Source organism: Papio anubis, chromosome 19 (genome assembly GCF_008728515.1).
Source record: "Papio anubis isolate 15944 chromosome 19, Panubis1.0, whole genome shotgun sequence".
Lineage (NCBI taxonomy): Eukaryota > Metazoa > Chordata > Mammalia > Primates > Cercopithecidae > Papio > Papio anubis.
This window is the reverse complement of record NC_044994.1, coordinates 16,636,097-16,660,476: the sequence shown is the minus strand read 5'-3', so window position 1 is coordinate 16,660,476 and position 24,380 is coordinate 16,636,097. Positions and strand designations below refer to the sequence as shown.

At 41.7% G+C, this 24,380-nt stretch overlaps 2 protein-coding genes across 2 annotated transcripts in view; both read right to left on the bottom strand.

Moving 5' to 3' along the window:
• Nucleotides 1–334: 334 nt before the first annotated feature.
• Nucleotides 335–20,411, bottom strand: HRH4 (histamine receptor H4). Its single transcript, XM_003914247.5, has 3 exons — nt 19,786–20,411; nt 11,778–11,941; nt 335–3,552 (listed from the first exon to the last, which is right to left on the bottom strand). Exons 1-3 carry the CDS (start codon nt 19,976–19,978, stop codon nt 2,737–2,739), a joined length of 1,173 nt encoding a protein of 390 aa, XP_003914296.3. The 5' UTR covers nt 19,979–20,411; the 3' UTR covers nt 335–2,736.
• Nucleotides 335–24,380, bottom strand: part of IMPACT (impact RWD domain protein) — a 66,629-nt gene continuing 42,583 nt past the window's right edge. Inside the window, exons 12-13 of the transcript XR_002518649.2 lie at nt 11,778–11,941; nt 335–3,552 (exon numbers count right to left, since the gene is read on the bottom strand). The gene's annotated coding sequence lies outside the window, so the exon portion shown is untranslated. The remainder of the gene's footprint in view (nt 3,553–11,777; nt 11,942–24,380) is intronic.

The following is a 24,380-nucleotide window of genomic DNA, read 5'->3' as shown; positions in this document are numbered from 1 at the left end:
TCCATTAAACCTCTTTTTCTTCCCAGTCTTGAGTATGCCTTTATCAGCAGTGTGAAAACAGACTAATATAGTAAATAAAATAACAATATGTCTTATCTTGACAGCATCTTAGATGGAATGAAATACAATATATATTCTATTTTATAAATACTTTAGAAAATACATGTGAATTGTTGGGCATGCACCCCCCTGAGGTTCAACTGGGAAACGTTTTCATAGGACCACTCCATTCCATGAACGTTCAAGCCCCCAGTGATCACTTGAAATCCACAACTAGTAATTTATATAAATGTTAAAATCAACAGCACACAAGTAGCAAGTTTATAAAAATGTGTGCATTTATGAGAGTTTACTTCTCAAATTTTTCAAATTATTATTGAACGTTAAACACATATTTCTCATATTGAACTTTAATAAGGCATAAGGGTATATAAACATTATGTACATTTCTAAGCACTCATGTACTTAAAAGACTTTTGTATTTTAATGTTTGAAGTTAATCAAAGGTTTAAAGTTTCTAAGAAACATGAAAATGACTAAACGGTGTAAGAACTGCAAAGTTATAAAAGAAAAACCATTAAAATCTTATTGGAGAGATGAAATTAACTATGAGAAAAATGAAATTTTGTGACAAAGACAGGCAGAGAACATTACAAGAAAGAGAACAATTTAAAATCTTTTTAGTGGGGTGTGGTGGCAAGTGCCTATGGTCCTAGCCACTCCAGAGGCTGAAGTAGGAGGATTGCTGGAGCCCAGGCAGTCAAGGCTGCAGTGAGCTGAGAGCATGCCACTGCACTCCTGCAGGGGCAATAGAGCAAGACCCCATCTCAAAAGAAAATTTTTTAAAAGGACAAAACATTACCAAACTAATAAAATGTGAATCGTCTGTAAAGTATAATCTATACTAACTACATAATAAAGGAATATCTCTGAGCAGTGCAATGTAAAATATTGGGCACATGCATTAAAAACATTAAATAAATACAAAAACATTTTAAAATAATAATTGACATCCAGGCAATAATTATTGTGGTGGCTTGTGCCCATAATCCAGGCACTTTGGGAGGCCAAGGTGGGAGGGTTGTTTCAGCCCAGGAGTTTGAGACCAGGCTGACCAACATGGCAAGACCCTGTCTTATCAAAATAAAAAAAAAATTCCAGCTTGGCCAACATGGCAAAACCTCGTCTCTACTAAAAATACCAAAATTAGCCAGGCATGGTGGCATGCACCTGTAATCCCAGCTACTCAGGTGGCTTAGGCACAAGAATTGCTTGAACCTGGGAGGCAGAGATTGCAGTGACCCCTGATCACGCTACTGCACTCCAGCCTGGGTGACAGAGCAAGAGTCTGTCTCAAAAAAACTTTAAAAAAAAAATTTTTTTTTAATAATTATTGACATCCAACCTGGGCAACACAGTGAGACTTCATCTCTACAAAAATAATTTTTTAATTATCCAGGTGTGGTGGCGAGTACCTGTAGTCCTACATACTTGGGAGGCCGAGGCAGGAGGATTGCTTGAGCCAAGAAGTTCAAGGCCACAGTGAGCTATGATTGCATTGCTACACTCCAGCCTGGGAGACAAAGCAAGATGCTGTATGCTGTTTTAAACAAATAGTTTTGTTTTGTTTTGTTTTTTAGACAAAGTCTTGCTCTGTCGCCAGGCTGGCAACCTCTGCCTCCCAGATTCAGCGATTCCCCTGCCTCAGCCTCCTGAGTAGCTGGGACTACAGGCATGCAGCACCACACCCACCCAATTTTTTGTAGTTTAGTAGAGATGGTGTTTCACTATGTTGGCCAGGATGGTCTAGATCTCCTGACCTCATGATCCACCTGTCTTGGCCTCCCAAAGTGCTGGGATTATAGGCGTGAGCCACCATGACCAGTCAACAAATAAAATTTTTTAAAAATAATAATTATTGACATCTACTAGTTCAGTGACTGTACACGAGGTCTATCTAGTTAAATCATGTAGTCCCTTCAGCATCTCTTAGCCTTCCTCTTCCATATTTTCTCACAAAAGGAAGCTGATGTGGAAGCTGGAAGAAGAGAACAGGAAGAAATGGGACAAGCCATACTTTCAGCCATTGGTGACAATTGCCTATCCCTTGCCTTCTGATCCTGTGACCACCAGGGCCTCCAAAATAACTTCACTGAGGACCTTTGAGAGCTGCCATCATCAACTCTTTCCTCTCCCACACTACGCTTTCTTCCTTACTGGGATTAGGAATATAAAATCTGGACACACACAGGAGCTCACCTGGGCACATCCCCGTTCCCTGCTCTTGCCAACTCAAACCCTACCTCACCCACCCACTGATCAGAACAGAGTTGGGCAGTACCAGCCAGGAGGTTCTTTTTCCTATTGCAATGCTTTAGGGAATGATTTTCAAACTGGATAAGTTCCTGTTACTATAAAATAAAAAAGAGAAATTCACTTGAGATTGTATTATACATGGAACATAGAAAACAAAACTGGATTTTTGTAATCAGCATGATATAAAGATCTAAAAGACAAGGAAGAGGTGAAGACTAAGAAGAATATAGTACTATTATGACTACAAGTTTACAAAAATATTATCAAGTCATAATTATACTGCTATTATTCACTGGAGTAATTTTCCATTGACTTCAAAGTGCAGATCTGTTGGTAGAATGAAAAGGGCAAGATAAAGGGCAGACCTAATCCATTTAGGTGAGATTGAGACTAAAATTTACAGAAGTGAGAAAATTGTCTTTAAGAAGATACTGACCGACTGTGTGCTGACGGTAGAAGTTGCTTTTTTATACAAAATATTTTCAAGAAAGCCTTTTGAAAGCGCTTGTGACACAATGGATACAAAAGAGGATTGACAAAGGAATTGAACCACTGAAGCCAAAATGCAATTCTGTACCAAACGGATTTAGAACCTGTCTCTGAGGAGTAAAATGAAAGAACAATTGTGAACAGAGAATACGGAGCCCAGCAAACAGCAAAGACTCCTAAGAGAATGGCCAGTGACTTGGCTAATCTCCTGGCTCTAAGCAGTTCAGCATGCTCCCTTTGGTGAAGACCTACAGAATCTGATTGGGAGAAGGAACCCATTTTGGAAGCAATTCTATTGCTATTCATCTTGGTTCTTAAGGAATACATGAGACTGCTCTTTCTCCTCTGTCTTTCTGAATGAAGGGACACAGGCATTTCTGTCGATGCAGAAAGAGATCCCCTTGAAGATAGTCCACATCTGAATGATTGTCCACAGATGTTGGAAGAGACAGCAGTCGGTCCAGGATGGCTTTGGCACCTACTGAGATGATCACGCTTCCACAGGCTCCAATAAATATTCATGTTGAAATAAGCAACTAAGATGACTGGGATCAGGAACTCCAAGAATGATGTGATGGCAAGGATGTACCATTCCGAAAAAAATCCAGGTTCACATTCACTACCTTCATCCTTCCAAGTCTCTGAAACTAGAATCATTGGCCCATTCACTAAGAAGGCCAGCACCCAAACGGCCACCATCAGAGTGACAATCTTCAAGATCCCAGTATGTTGAGTTCTATAAGACACCTAGAAGAGACCAAACAAATTATTTTCAGTATAATGAATGTATATGGGATGCATAAAGTATCTGACAAGTCCTTAGAAATTTCAGGGATGTGCAAAGGATGGAGACTTTAACTAACTTGGGTATCATGATGTGGACCAGGACAGAGGGTTTGACTTCAGAGGAGCCTGGGCCAAGATGCAGACTTTCTTAATGGGTTTCAAGGGGAGAAGACTAGACTGTAACCTTCAAGGTTAAATCCCTGATGCTATAGCAAATGTCAAAGCCAATGTGTAAAATAAGAAAGCAGGTTTTCCTAATTGACACTAATCTGAATGTCAAACAACTGAAGTTGGGCGCACCTTACCACAGTATTGCTCAATCTGCAGGCTGAGCATGACCAGATCTTTTTAATGAAATAGAATCGTTGATATCAGAATGCATCACATATAGTGAGGGTAGGTGTTCTTTAATAATGTTTCATCAAATAAAGCAATATGTCTTTGGGAACAGAGATACATATATTTCAAGAGAAATGCAGTTCCTCTGAATCACAGCACCAAATGCATTTCTCAATGTAGTCACAGTCAAAAAAGTTTGAAAGCCCTTGCCTTATCTGATTCCAATACATAGAAAGAATCTACTCTGTGGTTTTTGCTGAGACTTCAAGGTAGAATCAGAAAGAGAAAGGACTCTCATCACTACCGAGAAGATTAAGCACAGACACAAAGATTTTTTTTTTTAGTTTTTATTTTATTTTATTTTTTTGAGGCAGAGTCTCACTCTTGTCGCCCAGGCAGGAGTGCAATGGCGCGATCTCGGCTCACTGCAACCACCACTTCCCAAGTTCAAGCAATTCTCCTGCCTCAGCCCCTTGAATAGCTGGGGTTACAGGTGCCTACTAGCACACCCAGCTAATTTTTGTATTTTTAGTAGAGATGGGGTTTCACCATGTTGACCAGGCTGGTCTCAAACTCCTGACCTCCGCTGATCTGCCCACCTCAGCCTCCCAAAGTGCTGGGATTACAGGTTTGAGCTACCGCACCCAGCCCAAAAAAGAATTTTAAACCTGCTGCAGATAAATACTGCATTGCTATTAAGCATTACCAAGTCACTTCTTGGTGTTCGTTTGTTTGTTTGTGACAGGGTCTCGTTCTGTTGCCCAGGCTGCAGTGCAGTGGCACAATCACAGCTCACTGCATGCAGCCTTGACTGCCTAGGCTCAAGTGATCCTCCAGCTTCAGCCTCCCAAGTGGCTAGGACCACAGATGTACACCACCACACCCAGTTAAATTTTTGTGTTATTTGTAGAGATAATGCCTCACTATGTTGTCCATGCTGGTCTCGAACTCCTAGATTCAAGTGATCCTCCTGTCTTAACCTCTCGAAGTTTTGTAATTATAAACTTGAGCCCACCTAGCCCACGCGCATCACTTCTTTGTGCAAGCATTTCCGCCTGACAAATACGATGTCAAGGCTGTGATGACCAGTCACTTTGAGAGACACAACTGTGACTAGTGCCACCATCTTTTTTAAGGATGAAGAATATTCTAACTCCCCTTGGTCACAAGGACAGGCTTCTATAAAGGAAAATGAGATTCTATGAGTGAGGACTGCCCTCCTACCACAGGACCCGCAATCCTTATGTCAATCCTGAAATCTTTAATAATGTCTTCTCAATCTAAAGACCCCTAAGATCAATCACTCTATATGAGGGATAAGGAACTCTTTAAGACGACCTGGAACAGACAACTTCTCTGAACCTCATTTAAATCAGTACGGTTTCGACCCAGTGCAGTGGCTCACGCCTATAATCCCAGCACTTTGGGCGGATCACGAGGTCAGGAGATCGAGACCATCCTGGCCAACATGGTGAAACCCCATCTCCACTAAAAATACAAAAATTAGCCAGGCATGGTGGCTTGCACCTGTAGTCCCAGCTCTCAGGAGGCTGAGGCACAAGAATAGCTTGAACCAGGGAGGCAGAAGTTGCAGTGAGCTGAGATGGAGGCACTACACTCCAGTCTCGTGACAGAGCGAGACTCTGTCTCAAAAAAAAAAAAAAAAAAAAATCAGTAAGGTTTCAAGGTTCCTTTCAGCTCTCATGTTCCATGTTTCTCTGATTTCCTCACTCACAGGCAAAAAAGAATGGATCCATGAAATTGGAACATGCTTCCTTTTTCTACCTCTTGTGTCATATTTTTTCTGAAAATTTTAAGTCTCGTTCTACAGTGGTTTCTTAGGTTTTAAAGGGGTGCAGCATTGCCCAGCACTCTTTCCTTAATGGATCGTATATGCTGAGAAGACCTCTATTGGCTGGAGGTAAAAAAAAAAAAAAAAAAAAAAAAAAAGCTAGTTAATAATTTAAAAATAAAAACACTAAGTTTTTTTGTTTTGTTTTTTGTTTACTGTAGGGAGGTGGATTTGTTGTGTTGTTGTTGTTGCTGTTTTCTCTCAAAGTGCTGGTATTTCTGAGGCTACGCTAAAATGCATATGGTGCTGGCCACAAGCTCTCATATGCAATGAACTTTTTTTTTTTTTTTTTTGCCTTCTGCTTCCTGTGCCACTAATTAATACATCTCTTGCACTAAATCTAATGATTATGAAGATGGTAACAATACCCAGATGGTCCTAAAGCTGCATTTAGTGTTTAATTGCTCTGCTCAGCCTTGGTAATGATATAACACAATATGTTGGAAAGAGATCTCTCTTCCATTATGCATAAGGTCAATTGAGATATGGACAGCCAAGGAGCTGTGAAGAGGATGCTGATCTCCGCATCTCCGGGGAGCATTTTTGAAAGATAGACAGTTCAAGCATTGCTTGAATCTGGACCCAGGCTGCTGGAGTGGTGTCCCTGAAATCCCACAGTGGCCTAGCTCTTGCCCACTACAGAATATGCCCATTATTCAGGACACTGTCTCTTACCCTACTTTTTTCCCGCCTCTATAAAATATTCACACCTTCTGTCAATCAGGTGTTTTTGGCGAGGCCAAGCGGCCTACTAGAACTTGTTAGTGTTAGTAATGAGATGGATTTCAGGACCATTCTAAGTGCCTGTTGTGGGTTACATTATGTCCCGCAAAAAGGTATGGTGAAGTCCTAAACCCCTCAGTACCTGTGAACGTGACCGTATTTGGAAATATGGTGTTTGCAGATGTAATCCAGTTAAGATGAGGTTATACTGAATTAGGGGTCACCCTATCCGATATGTCCTCATAAGAAAACAAAGACACAGACACAGACCCAGGGAGACAACACCATGTTACAACAGAGGTAAAGACTGGAGGGACGCATCTACAAGCCAAGGAATGCCAGGGGTTGCTGGCAACACCAGAAGCTAAAAGACAGGCACAGAGCAAGACGTCCTGGAGCCTTCCGAGAAAGGATGGCCCTGTCGGCACCTTGATTTCAAATGTCTAGCCTCCAGAACCGTGACACAATAAATTCCTGTTGTTTTCAGCAACCCAGTTTGTGGTCCTGTTATGGTAGCCCTAGCAAACACACACAGTGTCCCAGTGAGTCTCCCAGCAATGAGATTTCCTGTGGTCTTGATTTTACTGTCAAGTTTCTTTCTTCATTTGCAGGTAAAGAAATACCCTTCTTTTACTATCTTAATTCTGTATACTTTTTTTTTTCCCCCCGAGACAGAGTCTCACTCTGTTGCCCAGACTGGAGTACAGTGGCGCAACCTTGGCTCACTGCAGCCTCCGCCTCCTGGGTTCAAATGATTCTCCTGCCTCAGCCTCCTGAGTAGCTGGGATTACAGGCGCCCGCCACCATGCCTGGCTAATTTTTGTATTTTTAGTAGAGACTTTGTTTTGCCATGTTGGCCAGGCTGGTCTTGAACTCCTGACCTCAAGTGATCTGCCAGCCTCAGCCTTCCAAAGCCCTAGGATTACAGGCATGAGCGACTGCACCAAACCATTTTTGTACATTTTAATTCCCATTCCCTCCAGCTACCATGAAGCCCTGCTGTCCTTCCCCACCCAACTCTGACTTCAGCCACACGGAATCTGCCCCTCCAGAAAACCTCTCTGAGAACTGTAATCATGTGCTCCACCTGCACTGGGCTTTTCTTTTCCAAATTATTGTCAGATTTCCATTCCTCAGGCCGCCCATCCCTTTCCCCTATCACACTGTCTCCTGTACTTTCAGCTACAGTAAGAGTTCAGCTTCCCCACTGCTACTTCTATGGGATCCCAGTGGTCTTTGAAGGCTTCCTTCTGTTTTCACATGGCTGCATTTGAACTATTCGCCAACAGAGGTACAAGGTCTACCTGAGCACCCCTGCCAGCATCCATACATTCACTTGTGGAAACCTATGTATTCTACTCTGTGCTGTGCACTGGGGACCCAGGATCTAGCCAACATATCCCTCACCAAGTTTGCAGCCTGAATTGCCAGGGGAATTACTGGAGGCAAGACTAGGATTTAAAAACAAAAAACAGGCCAGGCATGGTGAGTCATGTCTGTAATCTTAGAACTTTGAGAGGCAGACGGGGGCGGATCACTTGAGGTCAGGAGTTCGAAATCACCCTGGCCAACATGGCAAAACCAGATCTCTACTAAAAATACAAAAATTAGCCAAGCATGGTGGCATGTGCCTGTAATCTCAGCTACCCAGAAGGCTGAGGTCCAAGAATGGCTTGAACCCGGGAGGCAGAGTTTGCACTGAGCCGAGATCGTGCCACTGCACTCCAGCCTGGGCGACAGAGCCAGACTCTGTCTCAAAGAAATAAAAAAATAAAAATAAAAACAAAAAACAAAAAGAAAGTCTACATTCCCTCTGGGCATCATCCCTCATCTGTCTGTAACCTCTAAACAGTTTTCCCAACTGGGTAAGATGTCCCTTTTCTGCCCACAAACCTGAGAGTAAATTCAAAAGCTGGGACATCCAGAGAAGGAAGCCCTAGGAACATCCAGAGGAGATTAAAAAGAAATGTTAACCCAGAAAGAAAGGAAAATTTGAAAGTATAAATGGAAAAGATTCTGAATTAGAGCATTATTTTTCAAATACTTGACTGTGATCTAAAGTAAAATAATATTGTATATCATAACCAAGCACACAGATGAAAGTATTCACAAAACAGTATTTACTTTTATTATGTACAAGATACTCTGATGTTTTCTAATTTTTTATTTTGTTCTATTCCCTTTTTTTTTTTTTTTTTTTTGAGATGGAGTCTTGTGGAGTGCAATGGCACAATCTCAGCTCACTGCAACCTCTGCCTCCCAAGTTCAAGCAATTCTCCTTCCTCAGCCTCCCAAGTAGCTGGGATTACAGGCAAGCGCCACCACACCAGGCTAATTTTTTTGTATTTTTAGTAGAGGTGGGTGTCAGGCCTCTGAGCCCAAGCCTGTATGTATTCATCCAGATGGCCTGAAGTAACATAAGAATCACAAAAGAAGTGAAAATGACCTGTTCCTGCCTTAACTGATGGTATTACCTTGTGAAATTCCTTCTCCTGGCTCATCCTGGTTCAAAAGCTCCCCCACTGAGCACCTTGTGACCCCCATCCCTGCCAGCCAGAGAACAACCCCCTTTGACTGTAATTTTCCACTACCTACCCAAATCCTATAAAACGGCCCCACACCTATCTTCCTTCCCTGACTCTCTTTTCGGACTTAACCCGCCTGCACCCAGGTGATTAAAAAGCTTTATTGCTCACACAAAGCTTTTTGGTGGTCTCCTCACAAGGACATGCGTGAAAGCGGGGTTTCACCATATTGGCCAGGCTGGTCTCGAACTCCTGACCTCAAGAGATTCACTTACCTTGGCCTCCCAAAGTGCTGGGATTACAGAAGTGAGTCACCATGCCCAGCTGTTCTATTCTGTTTCATTCCATATTTTTTTCATTGAAAAAAAAAGGTCACAACCCACTAAATTGATTTCATAAATCAATAATGGGTCAAGGCCAGCAGATTGAAAAATATGAGACTATAGGCATTTGAATTGTTTATCCAAGCTGATCTGCACTCTCCACATACAATACAAACTGCGGTGGACCCTGCTGCCAATGAAGTATGCGATGCTAAGGGGGAGACATAGCTGGCTGTCCTCCCACATCCATTCTCCCCTCCTTCCTATGTGGTGGCTCAACTAGAGTTTCCCAGCTTCCTTTGTGGCGAGATGGGACCATGTGACTAAGTTTCACCAATAAAATGTAAGTGGAAAAGACTGTGTGACTCTGCACTACTTGGTTAAAAAAAAATAAGAAAATCCCTTGCTCTGGACTTCTTCCCTTTCTCCTTCCTGTCCAGAACCTAATATGACAACAACCTGACTTTGACCATGCAGAGGAGGAGAATGGCCTACAGCAGAGGCCAGAAAACTACTGTCCGTGAAACAAATATGGGCCAGGTGCAGTGGCTCATGCCTGTAATCCCAGCACGTTGGGAGGCAGAGGCGAGTGGATCACCTGAGATCAGGAGCACAAAATCAGCCTGGCCAACACGGTGAAACCCCATCTCTACTAAAAACACAAAAATTAGCCAGGCATGGTGTTGCATGCCTATAATCCCAGCTACTCAGGAGGCTGAGGCAGGAGGATCACTTGAACCTGGGAGGCAGATGTTGCAGTGCAGTGAGACAAGATCATGCCATTGCACTCCAGCCTGGGTGGCACAGCGAGACCCTGTCTCAAAAAAAAAAAAAAAAAAAAAGAAAGAAAGAAAGAAAGAAAGAAATGTGGCCCACCACCTGTTTGGGCAAATAAAGTTTTATTGGAACAAAGCCAAGTACATTTTTTTATATATCATCTATGGCTGTTTGGGGGCTACAATGGTATATTTGAGCAGTTGCAACAGAAACAGTAGGTTCTACAAAGCCAAAATTATTTGCTGTCTGGCTCTTGATCATGAAGGTTTGCCAGTCCCTGCCCTAAAGGGTGCAGAGCCACCTGCCAGCAGCGTTCCTGGGCGAGTTCCTGGAGCAGAGAATCCACTCTTTCATGGACTGTTATGTGAGAGGAAAATAAACTTTTATCTTGCTTAAGCCTCCACATTTTGGAGACTCTTTGTCACAGCAGTTTATCTTTGCCTGATCTAATACACCTTCCAATCCTGTCAACCTCCAGCTGCACAATCGTCCCAAGCTAGAGCTGTCACTGTCCTCTCAACACCCCAGGACAGCACTTAGTCCATTGTACTGAACCGACTTGTTTCTGGATCTGCCTCCACGTAGATGACTATGCTCATCGAAAATAGAGACTCACATAAAAAAAGAAACAACAGATACCAGGGCCTACCTGAGGGTGGTGGGTGGGAGGAGGGAGAGGATCAAAAAGCTACCGATCAGATACTACGCTCATTACCCTGGTGACAAAAAAATCTCTACACCAACACCCCCGTGACACTCGGCTTACTCATACTCACATAACAAACCTGCACACGTACCCCCTGAAGCCAAAACAAAAGTTGGAAAGAAAAATAAAATAGAAACTCTGCATATTCACTTCTGTATCCCAGGACTTAGCAAAATGCCTGTCACACAGCAGTCCCCCAAAGAGCTGGGTCCCTGAGACGGGAGTGAAGGAAGTTTCCCATCTAGGCCTCAAAGGTTTCAGATCACTGCCCCATATTTCTGTGGCCCCCTTATCCTTACTTCAACCTTATTTTGTCTTTTGATCCATTGCTGAGAAATTTAGTATGACTTAAGAATTTCACTAACTCGCAGATGAGGCTATTCCAAATCTTGAGTAAGTTCCAGCTTTCTTGGCACAGGTTCTAAAATGGCACGAGAACTTGATCTTTCTGGCTGGTCCCACTGTGTAAACTGTAGCTTCCCTATATACTGTCTTTTCCTTTGGCCATTCAGAATTGATTTTCTCATCACATTTCAAAGTATGGCATTCTTTCTACTGCCCTCCAAGTTCTATTCCGAGGAATAGATTCAGGTCTCAATATGTCTGTGGAGTAGAACCCATAAACCTGTCATGAATGTCATGTCTATCCAGTCTACTATAGACTCAATATACCAGTGGAGACAACTTGCCTTGGGTTTTCTTTGATTCCTTCCCATTTTAGTGGCACATAGGTGAGTGAATTATCCAAATCACACAACTAACAACCAGCAAGACCTCTATGCCAGACAACTAAAGGATAGGGCTCCTCTAAACTAAAGGATAGGGCTCCTCTAAGGCCTGTCGATTCAATTAAAAATTAGGCTTAAAAGAATTTTTGCCTGGGGACCCATATGTACATTCACACAATCTTCCAAGGGGGATAAATTAATGTTTTGACTTACAGCGTTTGAGACTGACAGGTATCGATCATAGCTGATGAGGACAATGTTGTATACAGATGCTGTACATAAAAGATAGTCAGTAGTGAGCCAAAATACACAGATTTCCTTTCCAAAATCCCATTCGAACAGCGTGTGAGGGATGTACAGAGGAATGGAGATCACACCTGCACAAGGAAAACATAAGTGTAAAAAAATAGCACACATCAATGAACACAAATGGGCATGTTTTAATGGCTACACAACACCATGACATATCTGAATTCACTACAAATGCTTTGGCTGTAATTTAAAAATTCATGGTACTTCATCAAGCAGCTCAGGACTGATTTTCTACACACTCCTTAAATGCCATTTTTATAAGAGGGGTCATGAACGTTGCACAGCGGGCCCTCCTTATCCGTGAATTCTACATCTGTGGATTCAACCAACCACGGACAGAAAATATTAGGAAAAAAAGTGCATCTGTACCGGACACATACAGACTTTGACTAATAGTAATGACTTCTGGTCATTATTCTCTAAACAATACGGTATAACAACTATTTACATAGCATTCACATTGTCTTTGGTATTATACATAATCTACTGATGATTTAAAGTATACGGGAAGGGCCGGGAGGGGTAGCTCATGCCTGTAATCCCAGCACTTTGAGAGACCAAGGTGGGCAGATCACTTGAGGGCGGGAGTTCGAAACTGGCCTGGGCAACATGGTGAAACCCCATCTCTATTATTAAAAATAATAATAAATAATAAAGCGTATGGGGGGATGTGCATATGTTATATGGAAATACTACAGCATTTTATATCAGGGACTTCAGCTTTCTTGGATTCTGCTATCTAAGGGGAGTCCTGGAACAAACCCCCACAGACACCAAGGGGTGACTGTACTTTCAATGGCTCCTTTCCACTTTCCAAATTAAGTACAGGTCTTGTATTTCTAGCCATAGGCAGCACAAATCATCTTTACTTTTTTCATGCTCTAACCCAAACAGGATGGACCACCCTTCTCCCAAACATATGGCACATTTTCACATCTCTTTTTTCTCTGCCAACATCATTCTTTCTTCCTAAAATGTCCACCTGTCTTCTACTAAAAAGTCAATTCAAGCCAGGCATGGTGGCCCACACCTGTAGTCCCAGCCCTTTGGGAGGCTGAGGTGGGTGGATCACCTGAGGTCAGGAGTTCAAGACCAGCCTGCCCAACATGGTGAAATCTCATCTCTACTAAAAATACAAAAATTAGCTGGGCGTGGTGGCACACGCCTGTAATCCCAGCCATTCTGGAGGCTGAGGCAGTAGAATCACTTGACCCCGGGAGGTGGAGGTTGCAGTCAACTGAGATTGTGCCACTGCACTCCATCCTGGGTGACAGAGCAAGACTCTGTCTCAAAAAAATAAAAATAAAAAATAAGTAAAAAGTCAATTCACTTCCTTCTTATTTTTCACTGAGGCCAAAAAGTGACCTCCTCCATGTACTCTTTCTTGGAGCTTCCTCAGTAGAAGTGACTCCTCTGTCCTCTGCATTTTCCTGGTTCTTTGCTCATCTTTCCCTCTCTCATGCATTAACCACATTCTACTTTTATATCATAGTCATCTTTTTTGTCTGTCTCTCCTGAGGATGAAGGCCGTATCACAAATCAATGTTCGTATTTCCTGCAACCTCTAGAGCTGGCCAATGACTTGTACATTTCACTTAAATTAATAACAGTTAATATGTTTTATGCAATTACCATGTGGTAGACCCTGTGCTGTGTGCATTGCAAATGTTACCTCATTTCATCTTCATAGAAAGTTTGTGAGGAAGGGACCATGCTGAGTTAACAGTTAAAGAACCTGAAGCTCAGAAAAGAGAAAATTAGACCAAGGTCCACTCAACTAGCAAGTGGAGAAGATTGCATGTGAAACCAGGGATTGTGATATCAGAACCTCTGACTTTACCTACAACTCTTCACTGTGTGAACAAATAGATAAGCTCTATCACAGTGATTCAGCCCAGCACAGAAACTGCTTAACTGAAAAGTGACGAAATAAGGTTCCCTTTCCTTTAGCTTTTAGGGGTTTTTAATTGCATTCGCATTTCAGACAAGTGTGATTAGTTGCTAAGAATATGATCTATTAAGTGGAAGCTCAGATGAAATCTTACTTTGTTGAGTCACTTCAAATGTATCAGATACTTTCAGGAATTCCCATTTTTTTATGAGAACTAAATTAGTCTATTATTAAGAATAGTAAAGATAAAGGAAAAGGGAAGGAAGAAGGAAAGCCTGCATTCTCCAAAAACAAGACCACATGAGGCTATAATGGCATGGTTTCAGAACCAGTGGAAGGTAGCGCTAGACCCTAGTATTCTGTCCCTAGGTTACATACAAAAATGAAAGACAAGACACCGTAGAGATGAAGAGTTGCGTGGTCAGTTCTTATATGTAGTTCAAATAACCTGTTTGTTTCATGTTTCAATTATATTTTTAAAGATAAGCAAACTTCCTTAGGGTGTCTTTCATCTCCAGGGTGTGTGTGTGTATGTCTATGGTATAAAATAGGTCACTGGCTGAGAGTGGTGGCTCATGCCTATAATCCCAGCACCTTGGAAGGCTGAGGCAGGTAGATCACTTGAGCCCAGGAGGTGGAGACCAGCCTGGGCAACATGGCAAAATCCTATTTCTACCAAAAAAAAAAAAAATTAGCTGGACATGGTGGCACATGCCTATAGTTCCAGCTAACCAGGAGGTTGAGGCAGGAGGATCACTTGAGCCAGGGAGGTCAAGGCTGGAGTGAGCCATGATCATACCACTGCACTCCAGTCTGGGTGACAGAGTGAGACCCTGCCTCAAAATAAATAAATAAATAAAATAATGTAGGTCACCAGGTCCACTTGAGGTAAATCAAAGTATCCCCCAAACAGAGACATTTATTATATTTCAGCCCGCGGTTGTGGCTTCCAATGTTCCCAACATGAGTATTTTCAACACTGGAACTCATTTCTTCCACAGAATGAGAAAGAAGAAAGATACTAGTAACGCATTCTAGTCACCACTGACTAAGAGTTCAGGGCAGGGGGTGGGAGGTAAATACTCTTTGTCACACACTTTCTCATTTACACAAAAGAGGAAGAGTGTGTTCGAAAGCCTAGGAGCTGCTGGAAACAGGCCCTAGGATATGTCTTTGGTTTTCGTAACCCCCGCTGTGCTGTCACCCGGCATTCTAGGTAACGCTTCCGTACTTGTGTCATGCTCAGTTCCTCTGTCTTGTTGAGCAACAGAGATGTCTGTGGCTCATTCCGAACGAGATGCAAAGAAACTGAATCTGAACTATTTCTCTCATATACCTACTCCGAAGTGTCTCTACACCTTCGATTCGGGAATTGTGTTTTTGGGTGAAATGGAGCTGATAAGTAAACAAGAGCCAGTTTCTTGAAAAGATTAAGACAAAAGTAAAAGAAAACAAATATATGCCCCACCTCCCAGTCCCACTCCTACTTCTCACCCCTCATCACTCCACCCCAGCCCCTCTGGCCTCCAGTGCACCACCCACCCTTCTGCCTCAGATCCTGTGCACCTGCTGTTCCTTGGCGTGAAATGCTTTTCCCCAAGGGCGCCTTCTGTTTGCTCAAATGTCTTTCTTTTTTGTTTTGTTTGTTTGTTGACACAGTCTGGCTTTGTTATCAAAGCCAGAGTGCAATAGCATGATCTCGACTCACTGTAACCTCCACCTCCTGGGTTCAAGTGATTCTCCTGCCTCAGCCTCCTGAGTAACTGGGATTACAGGCATGTGCCACCATACCCAGCTAATTTTTGTGTTTTTAGTAGAGATGGAGTTTCACCATATTGACCAGGCTGGTCTCGAACTCCTGTCCTCAACTGATCTGCCCGCCTCAGCCTCCCAAAGTGCTGGGATTACAGGTGTGAGCCACTGCGCCCAGCCTTCAAATGTGTCTTTCTAAGTAAATTCTAGCTCCAGGGTTTAAAATTGCAGCCCTACTCCCAGCACACTCCCTTTCCCTCCTCTCTGAGTTTTTTTTTTTTTTTTTTCCAGTAGCAATTATCAGCCTCTAAAATACTATATAATTTGACTCAGTTATTTTTCTTGTTTATTGTCTGTCTCCATGCCCCTGCATCCATTAGAAATAGAATCATCATGAGGGCAGGGATTTTCCCCTGTATTTTTACTGCTTTATCCCCAGCACCTCGAAAGTGCCTGCTTCAAAAGAAATAATTGTTGGATGAACAAATAGATGAGGATGAAGAAGCCCAGTTTGCTTTAAAATTGCCACCCATTTGACATCATCCCTTCTTTCTAAACCAGCTAAGAAGCTACATCTTCCATGAGAAAAGGCAATCAAAAGATGGGAGGAGCTAAAATCCCCAAGTAAATCCTTTGGGACACCAGAGGAATGTGTGGATGATGGTGAGTGCACAGAGGGTGTTATGGCCTGAATGTGTATGTGCCCTCCCCAAACTCACATGTTGGAGCCCTAACCCCCAATGTGGCTTTATTTGGAACTAAGACCTTTAAGGACAAAATTAAGGGTAAAAGGGTTCATAAGAGTGGGGCCCTGATCCAATAGTGTCCTTATAAGAAGAGACAACAGAGAGTTCACTCTCTCTGTGCACACTCAGAGAAAGGCCTCGTGAGGACGCAGGTAGATGGCAGCCGTCTCCAAGCCAGAAAGAGAGCCCTCATCAGAAACCAAAATTGGCCAGAATCTTGATCTGGAATGTCCCCGGCTCCAGAAGGATGAGAAAATAAATGTCAGTTGTTTAAGCCACCCAGTCTAGGGTATTTTGTTACAGCAGCCTGAGCAGATGAATACAGAAGGCCAGGAAAGAGTCCTGAACTCGGGCATACAGGTGTCAAGATAAACTTTGCCATCCTGAACACTTGGTTCAGGCTCTGATAGCAGCAACCACGCTTATCTGCTGAAGATCCTGTCCAGCCGTCTGACACATGGTCATGCAGGCCACAAATGCCAGCGCAACATGGGGATGAGAAGAAAGTACCCATAAATGGAAAGACTGGTCACATGGCAACACTTTTATAGATATTGATGTAGATACAGATAGTACGTGTTTCCCAGACTAGTGTACAGATGATGTATATTTATATAACATCCGGTATAGCTAGTACTAGAATTTTTCCTCAGTAAATCTTTGCTTTCAACAGTAAATTCAGCCTGAGACGCTAGCAACTCAGGTGCCACAAATTTAGATTATACGCAGAGGGCCAATTCTGAAACCTGGGGGAAGAGGGCATTCAGCCAGCAAAGCCACAGTTCCAAGCACATGTGAGGGTCTAATCTGCCCTGCCATTGTCACACGGCTCTGGAGCTCTGGATCTCATGACCCCAAATGTTAAGAATCAATGGCTTACAGCTGTAGAAAACCTCTCACGCGTTCTACCCTGCACGCTCACCGCCTCCACGCCTTCTTCCCGGCTCAGAGACAAAAGGTTTTCTTCCCAGCATGGCAAAGAAGAAAGAACAGCATTGGCAGCAAACTTGAATCCTATTACAGAATGCTCCCGAGGCTGTGTCATGGTGAGCCCTGCGTTAAACATGCAGACCTCAGCATGAAGCTGGCAGGGGGCAGGGGAGATGTGAGGGATGAGGCCGGCAGGCAGATGAATGGAGACTCTGACCTGCACCCAACTCCTTTAATCAGGAGCAAAAGAAATGATCAGAATTATTTCTTCACCCACCTGCTGATGGAGGAGACCACCAGGACTGCTGAATAACTACATCTGCAGAGCTATTTTCCAAAGACGAGCTCAAGCCCTTGAGGGTGGGACTGCCATGAGGCCGGCCTTGGGCCAGACGTGGAGACATTTTTACCTAGAACCATCTTTATTCAAAAGCTTCAGGCCCCAGGCTCTCTCAGCTGTCTCACCTGTCCCACCCTAAAACTGGGGCAGTCGGGACCTCACTCCCTTTGGGTTAGTAAAAACACTTCATCTATTTTAAGTGCTGACTGTCATCTAAAAGTCACAGGATCCTGTGAAGAAGGAAGAAGTGAAGGATACATGTATTTACAGTGGAACCTTCTCTATGTTCACATAAATAAACTCGTATATTTGTACATGTTTATGGGAGCACAGAGAATGATGTGGAAGGATCTACATCAAGCAGCAAATGTTGGTTACCTGAAGGGACAGAATTGAGGAAACAAATGGGGAGACAGTGCATTTTTTCAATACTTCTTTATGGGTTAGCTGCCTTTATCTGTCATTTCTATGCCATGACTCCTAAATCAATCTCCCAAACTAGAATTTTTCTCCAGAACTTTCAATGCAACATCAGAAACAGAGCCGCCCTGCCCACATACTTCCTGTGTCATTGAAGAGCTCCATACTGTTCTTAGTCTCAGAAACCCCATCTTTAACTCAGCTTTCTCTTTTCCTGTCCGATGCCGCCCTCCCCCGCCCCCACCCCGCCTTAGCCGCTCTGCCTGCTGTCCCCAGCCATCCTAGCTGAGGTCCTAACTACATGATTTCTGCCTAGATTGCTGCAGGATGGTCTCTGAAACCGTGTCACCACACACTCCAGTTTCCCCACTTCCTATGGCTCTTCCGATGCCTCTAAAGTAAAGCTTTGATCTGTTCAACCACTCACCTATTTTAAAATCCTTAAATCTCCACAAGGCCTGCCAAATAAACTCCACTCCACACTCACGCTGGTATTTAAAGGCCCTCACTTTACAGATTTCAGCTTCATCTCTACGGCTCCCCTGCACCCATCTGCACACCAGCCAGCTCGAAGCTCACCCTTAGGAAGATAAGCGCAATGATTTTCTACCAGCATGCCTTTGCTCATTCTTGGAGCAAAGAATCCTTCGCCCTATCTCTGACTATGGAATTTCTATCCATCCTTCAAAGTTCATGTTAAATGCCTTTATTCGCTAACTAAACGTGCTTTATGCCTCCTCCAAGTGACTATAGCACTTGTTAGGTCTTGGTGGGGTCTCGGGTTACTCTATACTGCTATAGTCATTTCCGAACGTCTCTTGTCCACTCTTCTCATCAAAACCTTACCGGAAGAGACTAACCTAATCTTCTATAGATCCCTTGATTACCTAATAGTGCTTGCATGCCTAGCAGTATTATACAGGCTAGATACTATACTAACATTTGTGACCTAGATCGGCGTTGACCCATAGCTGCAGAAAAATTAAAATAAAAAAAAAAAGGAACTAACATTTCTTGAGTGACCACTGTATTCCAGGGAATGAACTAAGTATTTTATGTGTTTATTTCATTTTAACTAAATGTAAGCTTTATGTAGTTATAAACAAAAATAATCTGAATATGCCAGATTAAATTATACTGGAAACTCCTATAAAACAATATCATCAGCTGACATTTCTGTACATCTACTTATCATGATAAGCCTTGTTTAAAAATAATAATCATCAGGCAGTGAAAAATTATAAAGTGCACGTTTTCAAAGAAAGTTGTTTGATTTCTATGGTCTCTTAACGATGATATAATGCTGTGATATTATATGCAAGGTACTTTACGGTTGGGTATATTTTACAAAATTCTATGCCACATCATTAAATTAATACTATTAAACATATTATTCAATCTGAAATGCTATTTTCTGATTGTACTGGTTACTAGCATATACATAATTTCTTATTACTCCAACATTGTGATACCGAGAAAACCATATTTACTTGAAGAGGAATACTTATAAGTCTAAACATACGAGGAAAATAGCACCAGAAACAAGTAACTCTTACATTAAAATTTTGGAGCTGTTCTGGACTTATCTTTATTCTATAAAAAGAAAATAAACTGTTTTCAGCTGAAAATTCCCCTGCCACACTGATTTACATATGTATAACATTCCCTTACAGTGCCATATAGCCCCCTCCAAATATTAATACTTAAACTTTTTGGGTTTATTTTTCCCCCACCATATACAGTCCCCTGAAATAACAAAAGCTTATTTTAAGGTTTTAGAGATAAATTAAAATCAGAAAAGATTATCTTAAATAAAGACATATAACTTACCCACAAAGAAGTCAGAGATGGCCAAGTTAAGAAAAAAATAACTACTTCGATGTCTAAGGTTTTTGTCCACTACAAAAGCTAAAATGACCACAGCATTTCCTAGCATTATGGCAAAAGCTAGTAAGGACATAAAAAACGCTAAAGTAATACGAGTGCTTAGTGATAAGTTAATTGTGCTGTTAGTATCTGGCATCACATCAAATGATGAAGAAGGTCAAATTAGCAAATTAATCCAGCCAGACAATTCTGACAAGTATGTTTTCTAATCGGATACCTAAAATATGTAGTCTTCTACTCAAAACGACAGTTTTAATCTAATACTGATCTCATAGAACTTCCTGATTCTTGATAAAGTAAGCTTGTGGTAACAGTTTCCCTTTAACTGACACTGAAAAACTATTTCCAAAAAACAGTGAAATGTTTTACCTTAAACATTTTACTGTGATTCATCCATCTCCCATTATTAGAATAAAATTATATAATCTATAAAATGTAATCATTATATAGGTAATAAATTGGGCTCACACAAGGTTCATTTTTGTTGTTGTTGTTGTTGTTGTTGTTGTTTGGAGATGGAGTCTTGCTCTGTTGTCCAGGCTGGAGGCCACTAGTGTGATCTCGGCTCATTGCAACCTCCATCTCCCAGGTTCAGGTGATTCTCCTGCCTCAGCCTCCCAAGTAGCTGGGATTACAGGCACTCATCACCATGCCCAGCTGATTTTTATATTTGTTGTAGAGACAGGGTTTCACCATGTTGACCAGGCTGGTCTTGAACCCATGACCTAAAGTGATCCACCCACCTCGGCCTCCCAAAGTGCTGGGATTATAGGCATGAGCCACCACACCCAGCCATTTTTAAAACTCATGTAGATTCAGTTAAATATTCTCATCTGGCCATGATGGAGTAATAGGGGCTGAATTTCACGGTCCCATCTGAAACAGCCAAAAAATTAGACGATGGTTTTCAAGGCACTTGTCATTAACAAGGAAGGACAGTGATCCCTGAGGGAAGGCATGAGGCCTGCAGTTGCCCCAGCTTACTGCCTTGAGAGTTCCCAGGGCATGAGCAGAGGGGAAATCCAGGCAGAGCCCAGGAGACTCCCTGGAATGAGGAAATGGAGCTGAGAGTACAGGAGTACCAGAGAGGGTCTGAACTGCAAAGCCGCACTGAGCAGAACTCCAGAGATCTGCAGAGGACCCCCTTCAAGTATTCACCAGAGTGCTGATTAGCACAATGTGGAGGAACCGCTTTTAGGCAAGAAAAAGAACCACTCGAAAATATTACAGGCAATAGTACCCAATGCTCACAGAGGACTGGTTTTAGTGCCTGCTCTTATTAGCCAAATGGAAAAAGTTCATAATTCATGGGACGTTGGGTAGTATACTCAGAAGGGTCTTGCCTCAGCAGTTAGGAATAATTAGCCCTATACTAAATATTTCTTGGGTTCTTCCTAGCAAATCTGAAAAGCAAAACCTGAAAGTTTCAAACTATTTCCAAGTAGCTTATTTGCAACCCTGAATACAGCTCAAGAATATTTATATAACATAAAAATATCCAGTACCCAACAATGTAAAACTTACAATGTCTTAAATCCAATTAAAAATTATCTGACATGCCAAGAAGAAGGAAAATGTGACCCATAATAAGGGGAAAAACATCAATCAATTGAAGTCAACTCAGAAATGGCACAGATATTAGAATTAACAGACAAGAACATTAAAATAGTCAGATGGAATATGGAAAAAGGAAAATGGAATATAGCTGTATTCCATGTTTTCAAAAAGATATGTAAAGATATAGAAGATTTTTAAATCAAACATCTAGAAATAAAAACTAGAATGTCTGGACTAAACATACATTGGAAAGGATTCATGGCAGAGATTGCAGAAGATAAGATTAGTGAACTTAAACATGTAATGATATAATCCATCTACAATGAAACACAGAGATAAAAGAGATTTTTTTAAAATTAACAGTGTATCACTAAGCTAGAAGACAACTTAAGTGACCTAATATATGTCTAATAGGAGTCCCAGAAGGAAAGGAGAAAGGAAACGACAGAAAAAAATTTGAAGCATCAGTGGTTAAAACCTTTCAAAATGGGATGAGAACTATAAACCAAGAAGCTCAATGAATCCCAAACACAAGAAACAGAAAGAAAACTACAGAAAGCATATCAAATAAAATTGATCAAAACCAGTGTGAAAAAGAAAAGTTTAAGAACAGCAGGGGTTGAGGGAGGACACATAACATAAAATAAGAAAGGTATGGGTGTCAGCATGTTTCTCATCAGAAGCAACAGAAGCAGAAAAACAGTGGCTGCAATATCTCTCTAGTGTTGAAAGAAAAAAAAACTCAACCTAGAATTCAATATTTAGCAAAAAAAAAAAAAAAGTTTCAAAAACAAAGACAAAATAAAGGGTTTTTAGATATATGAGAGCCGAAATAATTCACCATCAGCAAACTTGCTCTACAAGAAATGTTAAAGGAAGTTCTTCAAGCAGAAGGAAAATGATGCCAAATGCAAAAATGACTCTATGAAAAGGAAGGAAGAGTAACAGAAATGGAGATTTTCTTGCTGGCCCTCCTAATAGAACCTAAGTTGCTACAGGGCAGAGAATGCACTTTGTTTCATTTTGTTTTGTTTCTTTTTTGTTTAAGTATGTGCATAAATCATAAACTGATAATTGATTAATGTTTACAAGTTGAGCATAACCATGTAACTACCACCCATACCCTTTTCCAATTACTTAGCCCTGATGGGTAAGCATTATCTGGACATTTAAAAACATAAGTTAATTTTGCACACTTTTATTTTATAAATGTAATTGTACATTCAAAAATTATATAAAATATTTCTTCATTCTACATGATCCACAATTGATTAAATTATTTAAAAATCTTTACATTCTGCTCTATTATAATTTATTAATGCCATTTGCTTGTACATTGATTAAAATGAAGATAAAAAGTAATTAATTGTTGTATTAGTCTGTTTTTATACTGCTATAAAGACATATCCAAGACTGGATAATTTATAAAGAAAAGAGGTTTAATTGACCCCCAGTTTCGCATGGCAGGGAGGCCTCAGGAAACTGCAATCATGGTGGAAGGGGAAGCAGGCATGTCTTACATGGCAGCAGACAAGAGAGAGCATGTGAGCACACAGTATGGGTATGGGGGAGCTGCCCCCATAATCCAATTACTTCCCTCCCTCGACACATGAGGATTACAATTCAAGATGAGATTTGGGTGGGGACATAGCCAAACCATATTAATTACATTTTCCCTTTCTTAATAATTTCACTGGGGGGAAAAAAACTATTCTTTCTCATGCGCCAGTCATAACCGGAGCCAGAAGCTCCTTTACTGGATAATTCCAACTAATATGTATTCATTAGATATCCACTTCAAAAGCAAGACCAGAACCAGATTTTTTTAAAAGGCAAATACCTGAGTTCAGAACCTACATCTTTTTCTGTTTAAAATTCACTGCCAGAAAGATGCAGTTTCCCACAGGAGAAAGACTCTGAGGAAGCAAGGGGCAAACTGAGATTCTCCCAACCCCTCCCATTCCCCTACCTCAGACATGAGAGAAACAGAATTTTGGGAAACTTCTTTTTTTTTTCTTTTTTGAGACACAGGCTTATTCTGTCACCCAGACTGGGGTGTGCAGTGGCACAATCTCAGCTCACTGCAACCTCCACCTCCCGGGTTCAAGCGATTCTCCTGCCTCAGCCTCCTGAGTAGCTGGGATTACAGGTGTGTGTCACCACGCCCGGATAATTTTTGTATTTTTTGGTAGAGACAGGGTTTCACCGTGTTGGCCAGGCTGGTCTCAAATTCCTGGCCTCAATTGATCTGCCTGCCTCAGCCTCTCAAAGTGTTGTGCTGGGATTACAGGTGTGAGCCACAATGCCCAGCCAATTTCTACCTTTTTAACTGATCTAAACTGAAGATTAGTTAGATCTTAGTAAAGTGAACTGATGGCACTCAGTTCACTGCTCACATAGGCAATGACATGCAAAATAACATTGTATTCAATGGACTTATATTTATCACTTTCAAAGTCATGGGTTAATAGGACATTGAAATGGATAACTAAAATACCTGTTTAAGAAGGTGGGCATAACAAAGAATCAAATGGCTAGTCTATAAGCCTGCAGCTTTGTGTTTTGCAACTGAAGGTGAGGGGAACTAAAGGTGAAGTTCCATTAGGTAAATAATTATATCTGTTGGTAGAATTAGGGAGAAAGAGATAAAGAATGAAACAGTATTTGCATATGATCTTCCCTACTTCACCTCTATTTTCCTTTTCAACAATGGATCTGGTAGTCCTTGCAACCAGGGCTACCATTAAGAATCTCAAAATCCACATCAGGCATGGTGGCTCACGCCTGTAATCCCAGCACGTTGTGAGGCCAAAGCAGGCGGATCACGAGGTCAGGAGATTGAGACCATCCTGGCTAACATGGTGAAACTCTGTCTCTACTAAAAATACAAAATTAGGTAGGCATGGTGGCATGCACCTGTAATCCCAGCTACTTGGGAGGCTGAGGCAGGAGAACCGCTTGAACCCGGGAGGCGGAGGTTG

Coding starts and splice junctions, on each gene's coding strand:
- HRH4 (XM_003914247.5), bottom strand. CDS start 19,978: ATGCCAGATACTAACAGCACAATTAACTTATCACTAAGCACTCGTATT. Junction 11,942..19,785: donor CATCTCTGACTTCTTTGTGG/GTAAGTTATATG, acceptor TTCCTTGTGCAG/GTGTGATCTCCATTCCTCTG. Junction 3,553..11,777: donor ACCTGTCAGTCTCAAACGCT/GTAAGTCAAAAC, acceptor GGTCTCTTCTAG/GTGTCTTATAGAACTCAACA.